The sequence below is a fragment of the Hylaeus volcanicus genome, chromosome 6 (genome assembly GCF_026283585.1).
Source record: "Hylaeus volcanicus isolate JK05 chromosome 6, UHH_iyHylVolc1.0_haploid, whole genome shotgun sequence".
In the NCBI taxonomy this organism is placed as follows: Eukaryota; Metazoa; Arthropoda; class Insecta; order Hymenoptera; family Colletidae; genus Hylaeus; species Hylaeus volcanicus.
This window is the reverse complement of record NC_071981.1, coordinates 23564656-23584566: the sequence shown is the minus strand read 5'-3', so window position 1 is coordinate 23584566 and position 19911 is coordinate 23564656. Positions and strand designations below refer to the sequence as shown.

Here is a 19911-nt window from a genome sequence, read left to right as displayed (position 1 = left end):
TCCAGATTGGCCAACTCGATTAGGAATGGATAATGTCGGATGCTGCCATCTGTGGCGTACTTGTAATTCCGACAAGACTATCAAATATGTATTCTATGGCTAACAAACATTATAACCTTCGAAGCTTTTGTACCATTAGTCAAAGTTTGTAAAGTTTCATAAAAAAGCCAATGGCACGAAAGCTCCCGAGAGTTATTCAAGTAATATTTGGGAAAATAAATACAGAAACGATTATTGTAAATAGTTACTTATTATTTTCATTTCAAATAAAATTTGTCCAGGTCCAATGTATACACACTCGATAAAGTCCATTTTCTTATGATTTTTAGAGTAATTAAATTAATATAAAAATGTATCATTAATTTATGGAACTCGGTGATCGTTCAGACAACGGATGCGCGTTATTAGAGGGCACTGTATTTACAGAATTCACACTGTCCTGTTTGAAACTCACGTTTGTATTAAGATTAATATTAATTATAGACGTAGGCGCTGGGTCTTGCATATCTAATTGACTTTGGGCGATATCCTGCAAAGCAGCTTGAATCCTTTGTAGAAGCGCTTCTCCTTGCTTTACAACTTCTTCTAATTGTTCACCGGCTTCTTGATTCTCCTGTTCGAGACGACTAAGACTCGCGACCTGTAGTTCTTGTGATGATTCTTCGCTAGGCAAACTTTCTATCAAAGTATCGATATCTTTTGCACATCTTGCTATTAAGGTTGCAAATAATGCTGCATAATCTACAATTAGAAATTGCTTACATAGATATTAACTAAATATTTAGTACAGAAAATGAAAAGTAAAATTACCTTCTTGAGGTTGATGCGGCTGTGGTGTTCCTACACGATCGAAACCAGGAAATTTACTGGGGGTAGAATATTGTTGTAAAATGCCCACGCTGTTACAAAAATGTTCAGCTTGCTAGAATAAGATATACGATTAAATAAATATATTCGTCGATACAGACACATTGATGTAGACTGGAGAAATGGAAAAATATATTACTTGATTTATGGTATCTTGTAATTGCGTTAGACGATCCGCCATTTTTTTACGATATAATTATTAGAACTGCATATAATTATTTCTTTGATGCAAGTACTACTCCTTGTGCAACATTGTTCGATATGCAGTCTACCAACAAATTATAGATCGAATAACCTGATTTTTGACATTACTATCAATAATGTATTTTTATATTTCGATCAACTAAACCACTTTTAAATTATTCTTTTAAATATGTTTCTTATTAGAAGTCTGTAAATAACTTAATTTATACGGTACACAAACGTTCGACATAAGCGATGCCGTGCTGATCCAAAATAATGCGCGTGCCGCACTGTAAACATTCGTATAATATAAAAGCAGCTAAATGACGCCTACGTAATTGCTTTTTTTTCTGTAATTTTAATAAACATTCGTAAGACAGAACATATCTAAATATGCATATCTATATATAGGTTGCATGCAATTCAATGCAATTGCATACGTTTGGCGTAGTTTGGCGTTTGCTCTTTGGTCATCTAAATGCGCCTTTCTTTATGGAGCATTTGCACCATAGAGTAGTTACTCCAAGTTTTATAGAGGCGTAACTTTCGTTGGAATATTTTCAGGTTAGGGCTGGTTCTAAGCAAATTTAAACGTCGCGTTTTTATTGGTGACCAGTAATTGGGGATTTTCCTCTCGTACGGTACGAATCATTATTACCGACTGTTCCTAGGTTTATTTCAGGCACGTGTACGGCAATTATCAAAACATTCGATACGAAATGTTTTATAGGTTATGTGTAATTTATTATTTCTTCAGACATATCGAACGTCATTGCTGCGACATATAAAAGCGAATTTAGGAAAAAGCTTATAATAAATAACCGTGTAGTATAATAATTACTATAAACCAGAAGTTTATAAAAAAAAGGTAATAATATTTCCCGTAATATTAACTTCTAATTTTTCTTCTACAGTTCTAATATAAGATATTGATGGATAAAACTGTAAATATATTTGATTACAGCTAAAATGGCAAAGTCACGCATTACGAATAAAGCTCCGAGAAAAGAGGGATTCAATCGTTCAGGTCACAGTATGAATCCCGAACGACCCACGGAAGGGCTAAAAGGCGTAGCTAAAGTTCGATCGAAAGCAACGATTAAAAGACTACAAATGTATCGTAATCAAAAGCCCAAGCGTGATCGTACAGGTAAAATAATTAGTCCAGCTCCATTCCAAGGCTGGCAAGCGTCTGGTACTATGGCTCGCGTGGAACCTTCGCAAAGGTGGTTTGGTAATTCAAGAGTGATCTCCCAGAATGCTTTGCAAAAATTTCAAGACGAATTAGGGAAAGCTATGAAAGATCCTTATAATGTTGTTATGAAACCTAGTCAATTACCAGTAACTCTACTTCAACAAAAGGCTGCAAACGCAAGGGCACATTTATTGGATACAGAAAGTTTTGATAGTGTCTTTGGCCCAAAGAAAATACGGAAAAAACCGAATTTAACAACGTCAACGTACGACGAGTTACAGAAATTAGTAGAACAGAAAGAGGAAGTGTATGATAGGGAAAAGGATTCTAAAGATCTTGATCTGGTACGTCCTGATACAGGTGTAAGAGATTTACAAAGAGACTGGGTTATGGCAGCGGGACAGAGTAAGAGAATTTGGAATGAATTATATAAAGTTATTGATTCTTCTGATGTTATTTTACAAGTATTAGATGCCAGAGATCCGTTAGGAACTAGATCTCCCCCGGTAGAAAAGTATCTTAAAACTGAAAAACCTCATAAGCATTTAATGTTCATTTTAAATAAAGTAGATCTTGTACCAACATGGGTTACACAAAGATGGGTTGCAATTTTGAGTGCAGAGTATCCAACGGTGGCGTTTCACGCTTCGTTGACGCATCCGTTTGGCAAAGGTTCCCTAATAAATTTATTACGTCAGTTTGCGAAATTACATATGGACAAAAAGCAAATTAGTGTAGGTTTTATAGGGTATCCCAATACAGGAAAAAGTTCAATTATAAATACATTGAAATCAAAGAAGGTGTGTAAGGTTGCACCGATAGCAGGTGAAACGAAAGTATGGCAATACATTACTTTGATGCGTCGTATTTATTTAATAGACTGTCCAGGTGTAGTTTATCCATCGGCAGAAACCGATACAGAAAAAGTTTTGAAAGGTGTAGTAAGAGTAGAACTTGTCCAAAATCCAGAAGACTATATCGAGGATGTTTTATCGCGAGTAAAAGCAGAATATATACGCAAAACTTATAAAATTATGGAATGGGAAGATCACATCGATTTCTTAGAGAAATTGGCTCGTAGAAGCGGAAAATTGTTGAAGAAAGGGGAACCAGATATATCCATCGTTTCGCGGATGGTTTTAAATGATTGGCAGCGTGGAAAATTACCTTTCTATGTAGCCCCTCCTGGTTTCGAAGAACCATTATCAAATGCTACGATTATTAACGAGTCTCCTGTCGAAAATGGTAACATGGAACACGAAAATAACGATACTAATACAGAAAACACTGAAACTGTACAGAGCAAAGAACCAAAAAAGGTTCAGCTAGCTGTGATACAGGATTTTCGAAAAATAAGGGTTGGTTTACCATATTCAAACGAGGATATTAGAAATGACTTAAACTGTAACGAATCTGTAGATAAGGAAAATAAAGATAGAATGGAAAGTAGTTTAGTTTTAGATGATAGTGATATCGATGAAATTGAAGGCGAATGTAATACCGAAGTTGACGAAGTATTATCAACGGAAAACAAAGAAAACGATGAAAGTAATAAAAGTTTGGAGGACGAGGATAACGGAGAAAGACAATCTTCTGATGATGAGAGTCGTCTCTCGTTAAAAAAGGATACTTTGTTACAAAGTGCATACGATATTATAGAGGAGGACTATGATTCTAGCAGTAGCGAAACGTTTAACGCAAATACTGTATCGAGTAGTGGCGCGTTCAAAATTTCCTCTGTATCTTCCAAAACAGAGGAATCTTTGAAAAGCAAAAAGAAATTGACGAGTAAACAACGTCGAGCTATAGAAAGAGCTAATAAACGAAAGAAAATTGGTAGCAATTTTTACGAAGTTTCTAACGTGAAGAATAGAAATAGGAATAGGAAAGTTCCAAAAATCAAGAGAAAATAGTTTACAAATGTATACAAAAATTTCGACACTGCGTATGTAATCGTATCGAAAAAATATAGACTTTATTTATACAAATTATTATACATGAACTCGTTTTATTTATTTGTATTATATTTTTACAAAAATATGACCTTTACGACAATTTTTATTGTAAAACTGTAATCTCATAATTAGGTATCGTACGATCGAATAATTTAGATAGTTATTCAAATTGTATTACGAATATTAAGCTTAGTTTCATACTAATTGAATTCGTTTATACATTTATGAAAGATGCATTCATATATACATACATACACTTGCATACCATGCATGTCGCCATATTACAGAAAATATATGCTATGCTGTGGCTGTGACGGTGTGTGTTTAATAACATGGCGACTACTGCCAATTGACAACGCGTTTCACCGTGTTAAGTACTTTTCAATTTTGTGTTTGTTGTACCTCTTTTTCTAGCTGGTAGTTCAAAAAGACGATATTTTTTTCTATGAGACGTTCATTTCGAGAATATTTCATCGGACGTAGCGATTAAATCATTTTCGAAAAAATTATCGTGGTGAGTCAGAAATCGTATACACACATCAACCTTAAGTAGCATAAATTGGTCTAAATTGCGAATGTAATTATTGTTTAAAGTGTCTTAGATATAACGAAACGTCGAATTAGTAAATGTCATTTCTTTTAAATCGTTTTTAATGCTAATGAAAAGGTAATCAGGAAATGTCTTTCCTCGAATGAGAATGATCACGTATCATGTCGTTCGTGTCAATTGAGTCAATTTTTAGTCGATTTGTGCTACATTGGGTGTTTAGACCAATTTGTTTAATCGTAATTATAGAATAGTGGGAATTATTATAGACAACAGTTGCGATCTCATAGATTCCATTACTTTTAAAAATTGTAACTATATATATATATATACATAGCAAATAATTTATTTGTGTAAGAATTTGTCTATGATACTGGTTTTTATAATATGGTTTTTTATTTCCACTGATGTTTCTCCACCATTCTACAATTAAGAATTCAATTCGATACAACTAACCTTACATTGTAATTATTTTTCAGCAGGAATAGGACCGTATAAGTTAAATAAAAATGCCTACACAGACAACAGAAAACGATGATATACGAGTGAAAATAATTTACAATGGGTAATATGTACATAATATTTGTGAATCTAATTAGCTTTCAATAGCATATTGAATTGTTAATCGAAATACTTAAATGAAATAATCAGAAATTAGTGGTGTTAAATCTAGAATACTATAAATATATAAATAAATATATGTTCTAGGAATATCTTTGAACCACTTGTTGCCTTTCCTTGTTTGAAATTTTTCGTCGCTAACTTATGAAAATAGGTGTTTTACAATATGAAGTATAATTAAAGAAGAAGAAGGAAAACGGTTGTAATGGTTTCTTTTATATTAGGGAAGTGCAGATTACATATATTACTCCTGGAATTTCGGTAGACACACTGCGAGAAGAGATGCGTACGATATGTGGATTCGGTGCAGCAGGACCGGATCAATTTACGATGAAATGGGTTGACGACGAAGGAGACCCATGTAGGATCGCCTCTCAACAAGAACTGGACGAAGCACTGCGCCTTTATGAACTAGAAAAGGATACCGATATAATCATACATGGTAAGTATATGTATATTACAGATTACATATGAACACTATCGATACGACACTGGGCGAGACGTTAATTACATGTGTCACGTAATTGTGTAGTTCTACAGATAGTTGATAGTGTAGTTGAATATAATTCAACTAAATAATGTATAGATTGTTTCATATTGAAAAAAGTTTGGAGAATCTATACGTGAATTGAATATGTATACATGTGTAGGGTGTTTATGCACAGGTGGGTATACATTTAGAATAATTCTAAAGACTAAAATGAAAGGAAAATCAAGAATGACGAGAGGTTTTGAGGCTTTGCATTGGAGTTATTAATTGTTGATTAATTGTTGAATTATTATTTAATAATTCTCTTTGCGAATAACATATGTATCAGAAAAATTCCAAAATTAAAACAGGTAACCTTCGTTATTTAACCCGGCATTAATAATTGACCGATTTTACTTAAAATCGAGATAATTCTCGAGACGAGAATATTATACATAAATTTTTGTATCATTAGGTCACCTCTGGTATGTTAAAACTATATTTTCCCTGGAACTCTTGCAGAAGAGTGTTTAATACGAATGCGAACGAATTAAAGAATAGGAGAAGAAAGAAAGGATAGAATGAGAGAAAGTTGATGCATTGAGATGAGTATGGATGGAAGAGGGATGAACGAGAGATGGAAGATGGAAGGTGTGAGTGGGTGTAAAGAAACACGAGGGAAGGTTCGAAAAGACGGGAAGGGAGGGTGGTTTGTTAAAGAGGAATTAGTTCTGTTTTCGGTGTGCCTTTATCCCAGCGTTTGCGCATTTCGTGGAGTAAAGCGCGTCGGGTGGTGACGGTAGTTAACGAATCCCGCGGCAGCAGTCGATATTCTTACTCGGACCGATTAGCCACGAACTTTTCCCACGGGGATAGATCTAGAGACGCTATTACACCCGGTCCACGCGCTAAAGGAAGATAAGTTGGTATCTCGTTGCGAAAGAAAAGCTGAAACGCGAAACGTCGGTTCGTCGATTGACCGTAAACGTTTGTCCGTCGATAACGCAGCCACGTTCGACGAGAGGAAATCTTATACGGTCGTTTGTCGATGGTCGCGATTCATGTCGAGAGGTTGTGACAGCGTACCTTTAACAATAGCTGTTGTCACTGGAGAGGTTGCAAAAGTGGCGATAAACCAGCATCGATCGCGCTGACTCGTCGCATTCTCAGCCGGGCTCCTGCAAGAGGTCGGCCACGGGTAGAAGGGACGAGGACCGAGGACAAGCGAGGAGAAAGAAGGAGAGGAAGGGAAAGACAACTGGCCAGAAAGGGAGAGAGCGAGATTGAGAGAGCGTGCGCGCGTACCGTAGGAAGGAAAGTAGGGAAAACTTGGGGTGGGAGTTTGAGGGTGATAGCGAGCAAAATACGGGAGCCAGTGGTGCACGGTTGTTGGCGGACGATATTAGGCAGCCGGGATAGAGAAAGGTGAAAGAGACAAATACGGCTAAATTCGCTGCGAAATGGCGTGGGGTTACTGGAGCGCAACTTCGGTCAGCGATCGGGGTCGGTCACCTCGTCGCGAGAAGGATAAACAGCAGCATCAGAGCTTGCATCATCAGCAACAGCAACAACAACAATTTCATCAGACCGAGACGGGAGTTACGCAGGGGTTGTACGGTGTCGTACAGCAGGTACAAGGGGAGCTAGGTGTCGGCTCCTCCTCCGTCTGTAGCGGGCCTAGTGGTGTTGCCGGTGTCGGTGCCGCAGTGGAGGAACCACCCTGCAGTATGATGATACAAGGTGGTGCCTTCTATTCTTATTCAGCCGCTACGGCCGCAGCCGCCGCCGCCGCCGCCGCAGCTGCCGTTGGGCGTAGGATTCCCTCTGCCGTCGAAGGACCATCCACCTCTTCCACAGGCATACAAGTTTTACCAAGAGATCGCCCGATTAAATCGAGCACCAGCACCTACCCGCCCTCGCCGAGCAGCGACTCCGCCGAGTACGAGCAACCTATCGGAGGACTTCGCACCGAATGCTCCCCGAACAGCAGTCCCCGCGACGATATATTCATCCAACCCTCGTCGTCCTCCAGAATGAAGATACTCACCGACAAAGGCATCGACGACGCGTCGGACCTCGACGTCGACGAAATCGCCGCGACGGAGATGATGTACGCCACGAGCAATCGCGCTATAGGGTGTCGTGTACATGGACCGTGTAATCCGCCACCGGATACCGCAGGCCCCATCCCCTCGCTGATAGACGACACGACCGGAACTCCTCAATTTTGGTTCAACGACATCACCTGGGGTAGGTTTTTCACGATCGACAGGAATAGAAAAGAAAGTTCGAAAGGCTAGTCCCCGCGAATGTCGTTGAGACGAGGATAATAATCGCGTGTCGTTTTTTTTTTTTTTTTTTTTTTTTATATATAACTTTGATATCATAGTATCGTACCGCTTTTTTTTAATCCAACGATATTATTTATAATTTGAGGATTAATCTACTGACACCTGGATTACCTGTAAACATTTCTAGGTCTCTTCGTGGATCGCATTTTCTCCGCTCAATATCTCTTTCGTAGCCACCGTTACCAGGTTCGCTGTCATACGAGTATATTATCTGCGTGATATCCGATTCGGCTCTGGAAATCACGTCGGCATATATTTCTTCGTTTTTCATGATAACGGTAAATTATATTGAAGTTCAAATATTAAAGCACCGAGACAAATCGAAACGTAACAGTACACCAGAGCACTAATCGCAACAAAGTACCGATCAACTTTATCATCTAAGCGAAACGAACGGGAATTATCTCGGTCATGAACTTGCAAAGACTCGATGAAATCGCGAACGCGTTAACGCGGTCAGTTGACTCGCAACGAAACACGATCCGTCCGCCCTATCCTTTTCGACCCATTGTTTTCGTTTGATACCGAGCGACGTTCGTCCTCTGTCGACCTTCAGCGAGTCCGTTTACCACGGGAATACCGTAATCATCGTTTAAACCGCAGATTCCAGCTGTCGGATGGAATTGCAAAATATTGATCGCTTAAGCCGCCGTGTGTTTTTGAGACAGCGGTGTCCTAACATACACGTTTCTCTGATCGTCTGTACGTGTTTCGTGATATTGTAATGTCTAGACCGCGGATTTTATGCAATTGTCGTGTACACTAACGCGGAGAACATAAAAATATACATAATGTATGTATGATATATTCTATTAATTAACGTAATGCATATACAGTGCATGTACCTCTTCGGTTACTTTCAGTATACAGGGTGTCCCAGAGATGTTGTAACACCTTGAAAGGGGTGGTTCGGGAGGTGATTTGAAACAACTTTTCCCTTAGCGAAAATGTTGTCCGAGGCTTCGTTGAGGAGATATTAACGGAAAACACTGACCAATCAGAGCGCGCGGATACCGTTGGAGCTGCCGCGGTAGCGTATGAGCGCGGCCGCCTAGCACGTAGCCTACGCTCCATCGGCATACGCGCGCTCTGATTGGTCGGGGTTTTCGCTTAATATCTCCTTAACGAAGCCTCGGACAACATTTTCGCTAAGGAAAAATTTGTTTCAAATCATCTCCCGAACCACCCCTTTCAAGGACTTCTAACATTTTTGGGAGACCCTATAGTGGCCCCTTTAAGTCAGTGATTGGATACACAGGATGTTCCAAAAATGTTGTAACACCTTGAAAGGGGTGGTTCGGGAGGTGATTTGGAACAACTTTTTCCTTAGCGAAAATGTTGTCCGAGACTTCGTTAAGCAGATATTAACAAAAAAAACCCGACCAATCAGAGCGCGCGGATACCGTTGGAGCGGCCGCGGTAGCGTATGAGCGCGGCCGCCTAGCACGTAGCCTACGCTCCATCGGCATACGCGCGCTCTGATTGGTCGGGGTTTTCTCTTAATATCTCCTCAACGAAGCCTCGGACAACATTTTCGCTAAGGAAAAAATTGTTTCAAATCACCTCCCGAACCACCCCTTTCAATGTGTAACAACATTTTTGGGACACCCTGTATATTTGTCCTCTTCGCTTGTATCGTAAATGCATAAAATCCACGATTTAACGATTACCAATTTATCCCACTCGCGATGCGGAATACTTAGCGTTGACAGAAGTTTGCGTGAATTTTAAAAATTTATTTGAGGAAGAAAAGATGTCGATGACCTTGGAATTTCGAACATGACCTTGAACAAATTTGTTCACTAATCACAGTATGCGCCGCTCCCCGAATAATGTTTTACTGTAAGATCAGTTTCTTATCTTGAATACAAACAGATACGTTTAGGTCTATTGCTTCTCGTGACACGCCCTGTGTGTGTTGGGGGGGGGGGGGGCCGTTTTAAATTGGAGGGACTAAACGTCTTCGATATTAATTACGATTGCACGGAGGCACTGATTCAAGCATAACTAACTCCCCTAAGGGACAACTCGACAGAACAAATCGACAGAATGGAAAATTCTCTCAAGGTCATGGTTGACGAGGTTTCAAGGTCGTCGACAAGGTCGTAGTAGGTACTCGTAGTTCTGAAGATAATTACGAACCGGAGTTCGTTAACGTTCCATGTTTCTCTCGCTCATGCTGACTTTTATCCATACAAAAAGACAAGCATACAGTGGGTGTAGAAAGTATTCGTACACCGATCAATTTCCAAAAGAAACTGTGTAAAATTGTAATTTATTAACTTATCTTTTTATAAACGATGACATTCTACATATTCTCGGAAATCTCTAGAATAAATAGATTACAAAAAAGAATAGCTATTTACGTATTTTAGTAAATCGACTTCACTTATCGAAGCGTCGTTTCAGTAATAGAAATCTGATAAGAAATTTTCGTATACTTACCGTTAAGTCTACCTTTAACTCGATTAGTCTATCCAAGTGTTCCAAAACAAGCTTTAACTAAAATAGTAATTGTTATGGAAAGCGAATAGTGAAAAGTTTACGCCTTAAGAACTTGAAATAAGGTTTCTCGAATACGGCTGTACAACAGTTTAGTCGCTCGTCTAGCGTCGTCAAGGGGTTAAGAATGCTGTACTTTGGCGCGTCCCCGTTTGGAATATTGTTCATTAGTCCGATCTCCTTATTCCAACAACCACCTACAGCTCTCTCGTCGCGAAAGTGTATACACATCGATTTATTACTTTTTATTAGTATTTCTAAAGTTACATATTCGGAACGATGAAATGGATGAGCGAGTAAAGCGGTTGACTGTGGAGAGTTACATGGGTTCGATTCTCTTCCGGTCCACAAAAATTTTTCAGTTACAATTTCGCTCGTATTTAAAATAGAAAAGTTCCAAGCAATCCCGAACAAAGTACAATATTCAATTCTTTACTACGTATAACGATTTTCTACAATGATAAAGATACTTGGTTTAACTCGAAATTGTAATTAAAATTGTTAAAAGAACTTCCTCAGAATTTCGAGGTTTTCAAACCGCCGTGTTTCCTCTACGCTGTGATCAAACAAGGAAATCCGTAAAAAAGAAATGGATGGATATCTTATCAATAACCATGAAATTACATAATAGGAATGTATATGTTGATTGAACGAGAATCGGCATTGTCTTTGTGGCACAGTCGTGTTAACACTACCGAGGCAGTAATTAGAGTAAATTGGGTACAGCTGGAGTTCTAGCACTCGGTAAAACATAATTGTTTCAGATTAGTTTTGTTGTAATATTCAAATCGACCCGAAGATTCAAATAATTCGCGTAACTCGACCAAGTGATGCCAACTACTAAGTTTGATTATTCGATTCGGATGGATAAACTTCGGAAATGATCGAATAGAAACGAATGGAACTCTCGTCTGTTTCGAACGATCGTTTATCGTTTAAACGAGAAGGGCGAATTTTCGTTCGTTTTATTTAACGATGTTCTCGTTGTTGACTTCACAGTAAACGGGAGAAAACGCGAGGAAAATAGCAGAAAATACTTCGAGTACGGTGGTTATGCCACCGCGAATGGGCGAGGCTCGGCAACAGCTGTTTTACAACCTAACCTTATTCGCACACACGGCTTAACTCGTTGGATTGATTTTTACACGGCTCGAGTTATCAGCACTCGAATGTTCCGATTATTCGGCCAGTTCTAACGAATGCAATTAGAAAATTGGTAAAAATAGGTCGACGTGCAGGGCGCGAAGGATAAGAATTTACACTCGGCCGATGGTCGCGGGCCGATCGATCGATCGTTTCGCGAGAGAAACGTTAAGGTGTAGATTGAAATTGGAAACAACCGTTGCACTTGCTCGCGCCTCGTAAAGATTTTCCCGATAAGCGATAACATCGCGATCGCATCAATTGAAACCAATGTTACTCGTTATCGGGTCGGGTTTTAATGATCGGGTTACGGAATAAAAGTAACAGTACGATATACGCTCGCGGCGGGCGATGACTTTCAAAAATAGATTATCTGTACACATCGGTAGACGTAAGTACTAAACTCGTTGGCGCTGCTTTTTTTGCCACTCAGTTGCTCGCCGATGTCTGTGATGTGTCAAAAGGATACTAGAACGTTACGATAACGCTACGCGATATACGTTGTTTTCCGATCGTATTCGTTTAAATGCAACGATAGCGACACTTTTTTGTATCCAACAATGATCTATCGTAACAACGAAGTATCGTTGTGCGTGAGTCACAACGTATTTGCGTTGGAAAATGGCAAGTTTTAACCGTTACAAAGATTGTTGTTATAGAATTATCAATTACAGTATAATAAAGCGTACTTACAGGGCTATGAATCAGTCCAAGCGAGAGTGAGGATCCTATCGCTCCATAGCCTAAAAACCTCACTCTCGCTTAGACCAATGTTATAATACAGTGGGCGTAGAATGTATCAGAAGAAAAATCTACAATTTCTGACAGATTCATGACATGATATTACGATATCTCAGTTGTACATGGACCGATTTTATTGATTTTGATTTATTCGAAAGCTTACATGCGATTTACATCAGAAAAATGCCTTTAAATTTAGGAAATATTGCAGGCGTCATGAGATGTTAATGGAAGAAATTTCAGGTTAGGTTGGAATCGCAGTTTTACGAGTAAAAGATACGTGGTAGCGTCCCGCTATATACGGGGTGGCTTTATAATTTCTCATGTACTTGGCATCGAGACGCTACCGCGTCCCTAGATTCGTACACCGATCAATTTTCTAAAAAACTTCTGTACGAAATTGTAGTTTCTTAACTCCTTTTTTCATAATCAATGATATTTTACATATTCTCGGAAGTCTCTAAGATAGATATACAGGGTGTCCCAGAGATGTTGTAACACCTTGAAAGGGGTGGTTCTGGAGGTGATTTGAAACAACTTTTTCCTTAGCGAAAATGTTGTCCGAGGCTTCATTGAGGAGATATTAACGGAAAACACTGACCAATCAGAGCGTGCGGATACTGTTGGAGCGGCCGCGGTAGCGTATGAGCGCGGCCGCCTAGCACGTAGCCTACGCTCCATCGGCATACGCGCGCTCTGATTGGTCGGGGTTTTCTCTTAATATCTCCTTAACGAAACCTCGGACAACATTTTCGCTAAGGAAAAAGTTGTTTCAAATCACCCCCTGAACCACCCCTTTCAAGGTGTTACAACATTTTTTGGGACACCCTGTAGTCCAAACAATATTTACTAGTTAATATAATTTGTGAAATTAACAAAAAAATCCAAAAAGTGGGTAAAAGTATAGAAGCAATAAGTATTTGTACGATAAATTAGTGGCCGCAGTGCCGCATCGTGAAAAAAAAATTGATCCCAGACTAATTACCGTGAAGATGCTCGTTCTGTACAGCGGAATATTCATGAGATATTCTTTCCATCCCTCGAACCCGAGCTCTCGATCGTCAAGAGTACGCTAGAGTAAATTAGGTGCTCGAGATGCAATTAGCAAAGTACGTTGCGTTGTATTTGCCAATTTGGGTTATCTTTATTCACTACCGAAATATAAGTAAAGCGATTAAAAAATGATCGATTATACGTCGACGAATAATTGTAAATCTGTAACTAGTTGTCTCGTGCGTGCAGGAGTTGCGAATGTGTTCGTATACGTCAAGATATTAATTAATTCTAATTGACCTACGCTTTGCTCATTTCACGCTCTGACTCTCGGCTCACGTGGTTTTCCAATCGTGTCTTTCATTTAGACACTTCACAAAGGCAACGCATACTCTTGCTCCGCTAAGGGAGAAAACCATGTTATCGTGTCCAAACATTAAGTGTTTCTCGGGATAACTTTTTTTTTTTTTTTTTAAATTTTAATAGAGAAGAATGTATGTAAAGAAGACAGAGAATTAATTCCTACGCCTAATAATTATCAAGTGTACTTGTAATCTGTGTTAGTAGAACAACAATAAACAAAATTTGTTGGCTACTGAACCATTCATATACATATATGTATAGATAAATTGTAACGGCCACCAGGTTGAGTAAATTTGTCTCTGTAAAACACGAGAAACATTTAATGCTTGTCTTCCCAACGTGAATTTCTCTTATCATAAAGATTCGCTCAACTCGCTTTCTTCCAGACACTTCATTTGCATCTTCGTCGCGTCATTCATTATACATTATAACGAACCACGGCTTGATTACACGCGAAACATGATGTATAAATTAAAAGTCGTCTATTTTTGTTACAGTTTTTCCCAACGTGCCGCCTGCACCTGGGATGCCATGTCAAGGAGAAGACAGTGAGTTCTTGTTTTTTTTTTTTTCTTCTTTTAATGATACAAATTTCTAACGTATGTCAATAGAGCATTCGTAAATACACACACAGACACGTACACACGGTATGCATATACATATACTAGCCAGCGAGTTATACTAACAATAATCAATCAACAATAAGTTTCAAGTTATCGTGAAAAGGTATGAACAACGATGGTGTTGCTGAACGATTACTATTGTCTTCGATGGTATCGTTCGTCATTCTTTTATCGACGCTTCCTTTTCTCTTCTTTTAATATTGCTGCCGCATTAAGATTGAGTAGAATTTGTTTTGTTCGATTTACTCATGGAACATCTGCAATCTTGATGCATTTTACATTAATTTCATCATTTACGTGCGAAAGAGTATCGATAAAGAACACGTTAGAGAGGAAGGTACGAGTCGAAAAAGTATTCGAACTTCTCGGTAATTCTTTTTTCGCTACTTATCGACTGGGTAGCCTATTAGGAGGCTTCTCGTCGTCTGCGTTTACCGACTGGGAGTCTAGTAATCGTCTTTTTGCTCCTTACTTATGAATTGTTTTTTTTTATAGTAACCAATAATTTGTTGAAATGGTATTAGATTTAATTATGAGTATAAGTAATCGCACGTGACAATTTTAATCAAAACATAGAAGTGTTTACCATCGAATGGTCGGTAAAACATGTCGGTAGGACGTCGAATCGCTATCGGTCGGTAAAGTGTTAAGATAATTTCTTGTAAATAAAACTAACGAAATACTTTTTCCATCCCTTACGATTCCACGTGACGCTAATTACGTCCAATTTCTATTTTAAATACCGCGGGTTCGCGACTCGAGATGGTTCTTATCGTGTTTACAAACTCTCCAAACTACTTGTGCCGTCCTTGTCAAGATTATTTAATAGTTTTGACGGACCAAAGTATGGAGCGAGCCAACCCAGTTGCAGTTTTACTGCAAATGCTTCAGTGCGGTATTCCAACCAGGAATATACTAATATTTTATCTCGTACCTTGGCTAGAAACCGTTAGGAACGAATATCCACTTTTACAGTAGGAAATATCGAATAACACTCGTTTGTCATAATTAAACGCGTGACTGTAAAGGCATGATTATATTCTACAACACCTCGATTATCTTAGAGTTATATTCTGGAAATGAACGAAGAGACATCGAGGCAGACATTCAAGACAGAATCTATCTCTCTTCTTTTGTGATATTTATGTTTCTTCATTTTCCAAAGGAAGCATCTACAGACGCGGCGCACGTAGATGGAGGAAGCTGTACCGAGTGAATGGTCATATATTTCAAGCGAAACGTTTCAATCGGGTAAGCATCATATTTCATTCAATAACCCTAACCCTCCCCCCCCCCCTGCTGGCTTTCCTTGCTTTGCCATTCTTACTTATAATTTTCACATGTTCTCCCCCATTGTGCACGTATTGTATGCATCACATTCCAGTAAACAACAGTCTGTGTTGGATAGATTAATTCCTGATAAAAGGGAACTTGCTGGCTAGTGGTTTCCAGGAATTGTTCTGTATTTACCGAGTGTCCAATTTCAGTACTAATTTTTCTTCACTCAAGTCACAGGAAAATGAGAGTGGTGCGAGTCAGTCCTATCGTATTAACATGGTCTTTGGTAAGAAAAAAAGCTAAATGGATGAGGATTGAAAATCGAGAAGTTTCTAAGTCATTCGAACAGGGGAGAAAGAAAAGAATAAAGGACGACAATTGCCAGATTTTTCAGCTTCTGTGTCATGGAGTTACAGAAAGAAGATACTGCGAAAAGTAAGAGAAAAGGGTGTATATAGAATTTTCACAAACGATAGAGGTATAAGAGAAAGTAAGAGAAAGACAAATGGAGAAAGAAGAAAAGAGGCAGCAGAATTTAATTAGTAGAATTGAACGTAGAAGTAAATCATGAATAAGTTGTTCATTTAAGAAGGGACGTTTTGATTGTTAGTATGGAGATAGTTCAGTTTCCTAACAATATTTTGACTTGCACCATTCTCATTTAGAAGAGCTCCTCGCCGGGTACTCGGAGCTTCTTTTAAAGTACATCGTTCGTTAACTTTCCTTTAACTTTCACAGCGAGCGTTTTGCGCCTTCTGCCAGGATCGGATTTGGGGACTAGGACGACAGGGGTTCAAATGCATTCAGTGCAAGTTACTCGTTCACAAGAAATGTCACAAGGTGGTGCGCATGCCATGCTTGAACATACAACAGCAGCAGCAGCAGCAACAGATGTCGAGCACAGAATCGCAGACGATCGACAGGAACGGCGATCAACCGCTTGATTCTGTCCAATGTAGCCCTGTAGCTCACCTCGAAGATGAGATCTCAGAGTCGCCCATTATCGAGGAGCATTCGCGCAATCGTAAGAACAATTTGTAACGTGTATTTAAAAAGCGAAGAATTTCTTTGGAGAAAGAATTAATCATTGAAAAAATTGTTTAAAAAGCTACCATCACGTGAAACTAATCTTGTGTGTATTTTACGGATTGTTGTATATTTCTAGGAACTGGAAGCGAAGAAAGGGAGGAATTGCCACTGGATACGTTAAATGACGCAGATAATTCTAATGATATGCAGAGGCAATACTCGTTGAATGATTTTGAATTGATTAGGGTAATCGGTCGTGGTTCCTACGCGAAAGTTTTGATGGTCGAACTGAAGCGTACAAAAAGGATTTATGCTATGAAAGTGATTAAGAAAGCCTTGGTAACGGACGACGAAGACATCGATTGGGTTCAGACGGAAAAGCACGTCTTCGAAACTGCCTCGAATCATCCTTTCCTCGTGGGCCTGCATTCCTGTTTTCAAACGCCTTCCCGTCTATTCTTCGTGATTGAGTTCGTACGCGGCGGCGATCTTATGTTTCATATGCAGAGACAACGCCGACTTCCAGAAGAACACGCACGATTTTACGCAGCTGAAATTAGCCTCGCCTTAAACTTTTTACACGAGAAAGGTAAAAGAAAAGTTCTTCTATCGTTTTTTGAACGTGCAAGGAGAAAGAACTGCTCTTGTTTCTTATACACAAAAAAAAGGAAAATTGGATTAAAGAATTAAAAAGATTTTGCTGTACGATTTAGAGATCAATGTAAATATATACGTTAACGTATTATTCTTTTGCGCAGGTATCATATACAGAGACTTGAAGTTAGACAATGTACTACTCGATCACGAAGGACACGTTAAATTAACTGATTACGGAATGTGCAAAGAAGGCGTTCGAGAGGGCGATACAACTGCCACGTTTTGTGGCACACCAAATTATATCGCGCCTGAGATATTACGGGGTGAAGATTATAGTTTCTCTGTAGATTGGTGGGCACTTGGAGTACTGCTGTACGAAATGCTCGCAGGGCGCAGCCCGTTTGATGTTGCGGGCGCGTCGGAAAATCCCGATCAGAATACCGAAGATTATCTGTTTCAAGTTATTTTGCAGAAGACAATTCGTATACCGAGGTCGTTATCGGTTAAAGCAGCCTCTGTCCTCAAAGGTTTCCTTTGCAAAGATCCTAATGAAAGATTAGGTTGCGGTAAAAGGCCAACTGCTTTCCTCGACATCGTTGCTCATCCTTTCTTCAAAGCAATCGATTGGGAAATGGTAATTATCATTATTATTATGTGTATTTTTAGAGCGATGTAAATTATACATTCAATATTATGATTCCGTTTACAGTTGGAGCAAAAACAAGTTACACCACCTTATAAACCACGTTTAGATTCTGATCGCGATTTAGCTAACTTCCCACCAGAGTTTACAGACGAACCAGTGCATTTAACACCCGATGATCCGTAAGTTTCATAAATATGACGCTATAATAGTCGTATTTTTGTAACAATTCAATATTTGGTCAAAAAAAATAATTGCTGGATTACTCACGAAACTATATATTTCACAGGAGGGTAATCGACAAAATCGATCAAAGCGAATTCGAGGGCTTCGAGTACGTGAACCCGTTACTTATGTCTCTGGAAGACTGCGTGTGACAAGAACCGCTTGTTATTGTGCAACATCACAATCAAAATCATCAACAATTGCAGCAGTGTTACATGTACGAATTACAAGACAAACTTGCGAAGCTTCGAATCGATCCTCTGTTGAACATCAGCTCAAGAAGTCGAGGTTATCACAACAATGTTTTCTTAATGACGTACTCCGAAGAGAATGAGAACGACAATAATTATAACGAATATCGGTTATCGCCACCTTTTCCATTCCGATATGAAAATCCGTTATGCTCCAGTTCTCTAAGTATCGCAGATGTTACTTACGGCTCTAGCAATAACAATGAGATCATTAGTAACTTCGACAAACACAATTACGACGACGAGGAAGATGAAAGTCCAAAGAAAGGACTCTTAAAGCAAATGTTTTGCCTTCCATTAAATTAAGCTAAATAAGGCTTGTTTAATATTACAAGATTGCCTCTAATCAATAGTTAATATAAATTTTGTAGATTGCAAGAGATTTGAAACCTGTAACGACGTTGAAGTTTACAGAATCCTTGTATTAAATATTGGAAAAAAAGTATTTAATTTACGCCACATATTATATACGATCATGTTGATTCTTCTTTCACATGGTGCTGCAACTAAGCATATTAATGGGTATTATTTTCAATTATTTTTAGATGAGAATTAATTCAAACGGAAAATGTACCTGACTGCTTCGATTAATCTCGTAGATAATATGTCATTCCGTTGTGCAGTCGTTCTATTAATATTTACAAGCATTATACGATCTACTATACCGCTTGCATGAACGTATTCACTGAAACAATAGTAACAATATATTTCTAACGAACTAATACCTATTTAAGAAGAACACTGTATATTATAGATTAATTACGTTAAAAACAAAAAAAAAATACAGAAAACGTAAGTATATTTCTAATGAGACTAATTTTCTTTCTATATTTCGTTCTTCTTATTTTATACAGAATGTTTGATGCTATTATATAGTACTAAACAGTTACGTAAACGGAAAACATTGATCACAATGTATATTAAAAAGATCTTAATCACATCACAATATAGTAGAGTATAAATTTGTTCGAGTAATTTTGTTACTGAATTACGTACTTCAAGGACGTAAAAGTTGAACAGTAAATAATTTTGGTATAAGCTTTTGTACGAGTAAAATTACATCACATTTTCTCGATAAAAGTATCAAGATTGTTAGAGCATTTTTGTTCCCATTAAAAGATATCAATTTTACAAAGAAAAATAACTAACCTATTACAATCTGGAGTCCTTTGAAAAATCGAAAGGAAAAAATTGCACAAAATGACAAATGTCTTTTTTTCGTAGTTTAAGTAACGTTATTTCATTCGAGACTATAATAGATAGTCTAGGCTGCTAGTTCCACATTCCCGATGAATATTGTACGTGTTTACTAATTTTGATAAGCCATGTAATTCT

At 38.4% G+C, this 19911-nt stretch overlaps 3 protein-coding genes across 9 annotated transcripts; 2 read left to right on the top strand and 1 right to left on the bottom strand.

Moving 5' to 3' along the window:
- Positions 1 to 231: 231 nt before the first annotated feature.
- LOC128878639 (mediator of RNA polymerase II transcription subunit 21) lies at positions 232 to 1532 on the bottom strand. The gene is made up of 3 exons (XM_054126991.1): positions 1007 to 1532; positions 811 to 922; positions 232 to 741 (listed from the first exon to the last, which is right to left on the bottom strand). Exons 1-3 carry the CDS (start codon positions 1046 to 1048, stop codon positions 359 to 361), a joined length of 537 nt encoding a protein of 178 aa, XP_053982966.1. The 5' UTR covers positions 1049 to 1532; the 3' UTR covers positions 232 to 358.
- Positions 1533 to 1699: 167 nt separating this feature from the next.
- Positions 1700 to 4288, top strand: LOC128878636 (uncharacterized). The gene is made up of 2 exons (XM_054126987.1): positions 1700 to 1918; positions 2015 to 4288. The coding sequence occupies exon 2, from the start codon at positions 2020 to 2022 to the stop codon at positions 4156 to 4158; it is 2139 nt and encodes a 712-aa protein (XP_053982962.1). The 5' UTR covers positions 1700 to 1918; positions 2015 to 2019; the 3' UTR covers positions 4159 to 4288.
- Positions 4289 to 4521: 233 nt separating this feature from the next.
- LOC128878634 (atypical protein kinase C) lies at positions 4522 to 18611 on the top strand. 7 transcript variants are annotated; one of them, XM_054126981.1, is made up of 10 exons: positions 4522 to 4714; positions 5230 to 5312; positions 5593 to 5810; positions 14428 to 14478; positions 15719 to 15804; positions 16570 to 16855; positions 16997 to 17449; positions 17619 to 18091; positions 18167 to 18282; positions 18390 to 18611. In XM_054126981.1, the coding sequence occupies exons 2-10, from the start codon at positions 5257 to 5259 to the stop codon at positions 18475 to 18477; spliced, it is 1827 nt and encodes a 608-aa protein (XP_053982956.1). In that variant the 5' UTR covers positions 4522 to 4714; positions 5230 to 5256; the 3' UTR covers positions 18478 to 18611. The 7 variants fall into 7 exon arrangements, with proteins under 7 accessions (XP_053982956.1, XP_053982955.1, XP_053982957.1 ...); XM_054126980.1 differs by having other exon boundaries at positions 4523 to 4714; positions 5227 to 5312; XM_054126982.1 differs by lacking the exon at positions 4522 to 4714 and adding an exon at positions 4849 to 4867 and having other exon boundaries at positions 5227 to 5312.
- Positions 18612 to 19911: the final 1300 nt, after the last annotated feature.

Bases quoted from the DNA above. Each gene is read 5' to 3' on its own strand.
- LOC128878639 (XM_054126991.1), bottom strand. From the start codon at position 1,048: ATGGCGGATCGTCTAACGCAATTACAAGATACCATAAATCAA. The intron at 923-1,006 runs GTAATATATTTT...ATCTTATTCTAG, and splicing joins TACAAGATACCATAAATCAA to CAAGCTGAACATTTTTGTAA. The intron at 742-810 runs GTAATTTTACTT...TTCTAATTGTAG, and splicing joins GCCGCATCAACCTCAAGAAG to ATTATGCAGCATTATTTGCA.
- LOC128878636 (XM_054126987.1), top strand. From the start codon at position 2,020: ATGGCAAAGTCACGCATTACGAATAAAGCTCCGAGAAAAGAGGGATTC.
- LOC128878634 (XM_054126979.1), top strand. From the start codon at position 7,298: ATGGCGTGGGGTTACTGGAGCGCAACTTCGGTCAGCGATCGGGGTCGG. The intron at 14,479-15,718 runs GTGAGTTCTTGT...CATTTTCCAAAG, and splicing joins GCCATGTCAAGGAGAAGACA to GAAGCATCTACAGACGCGGC. The intron at 18,092-18,166 runs GTAATTATCATT...TTCCGTTTACAG, and splicing joins AAGCAATCGATTGGGAAATG to TTGGAGCAAAAACAAGTTAC.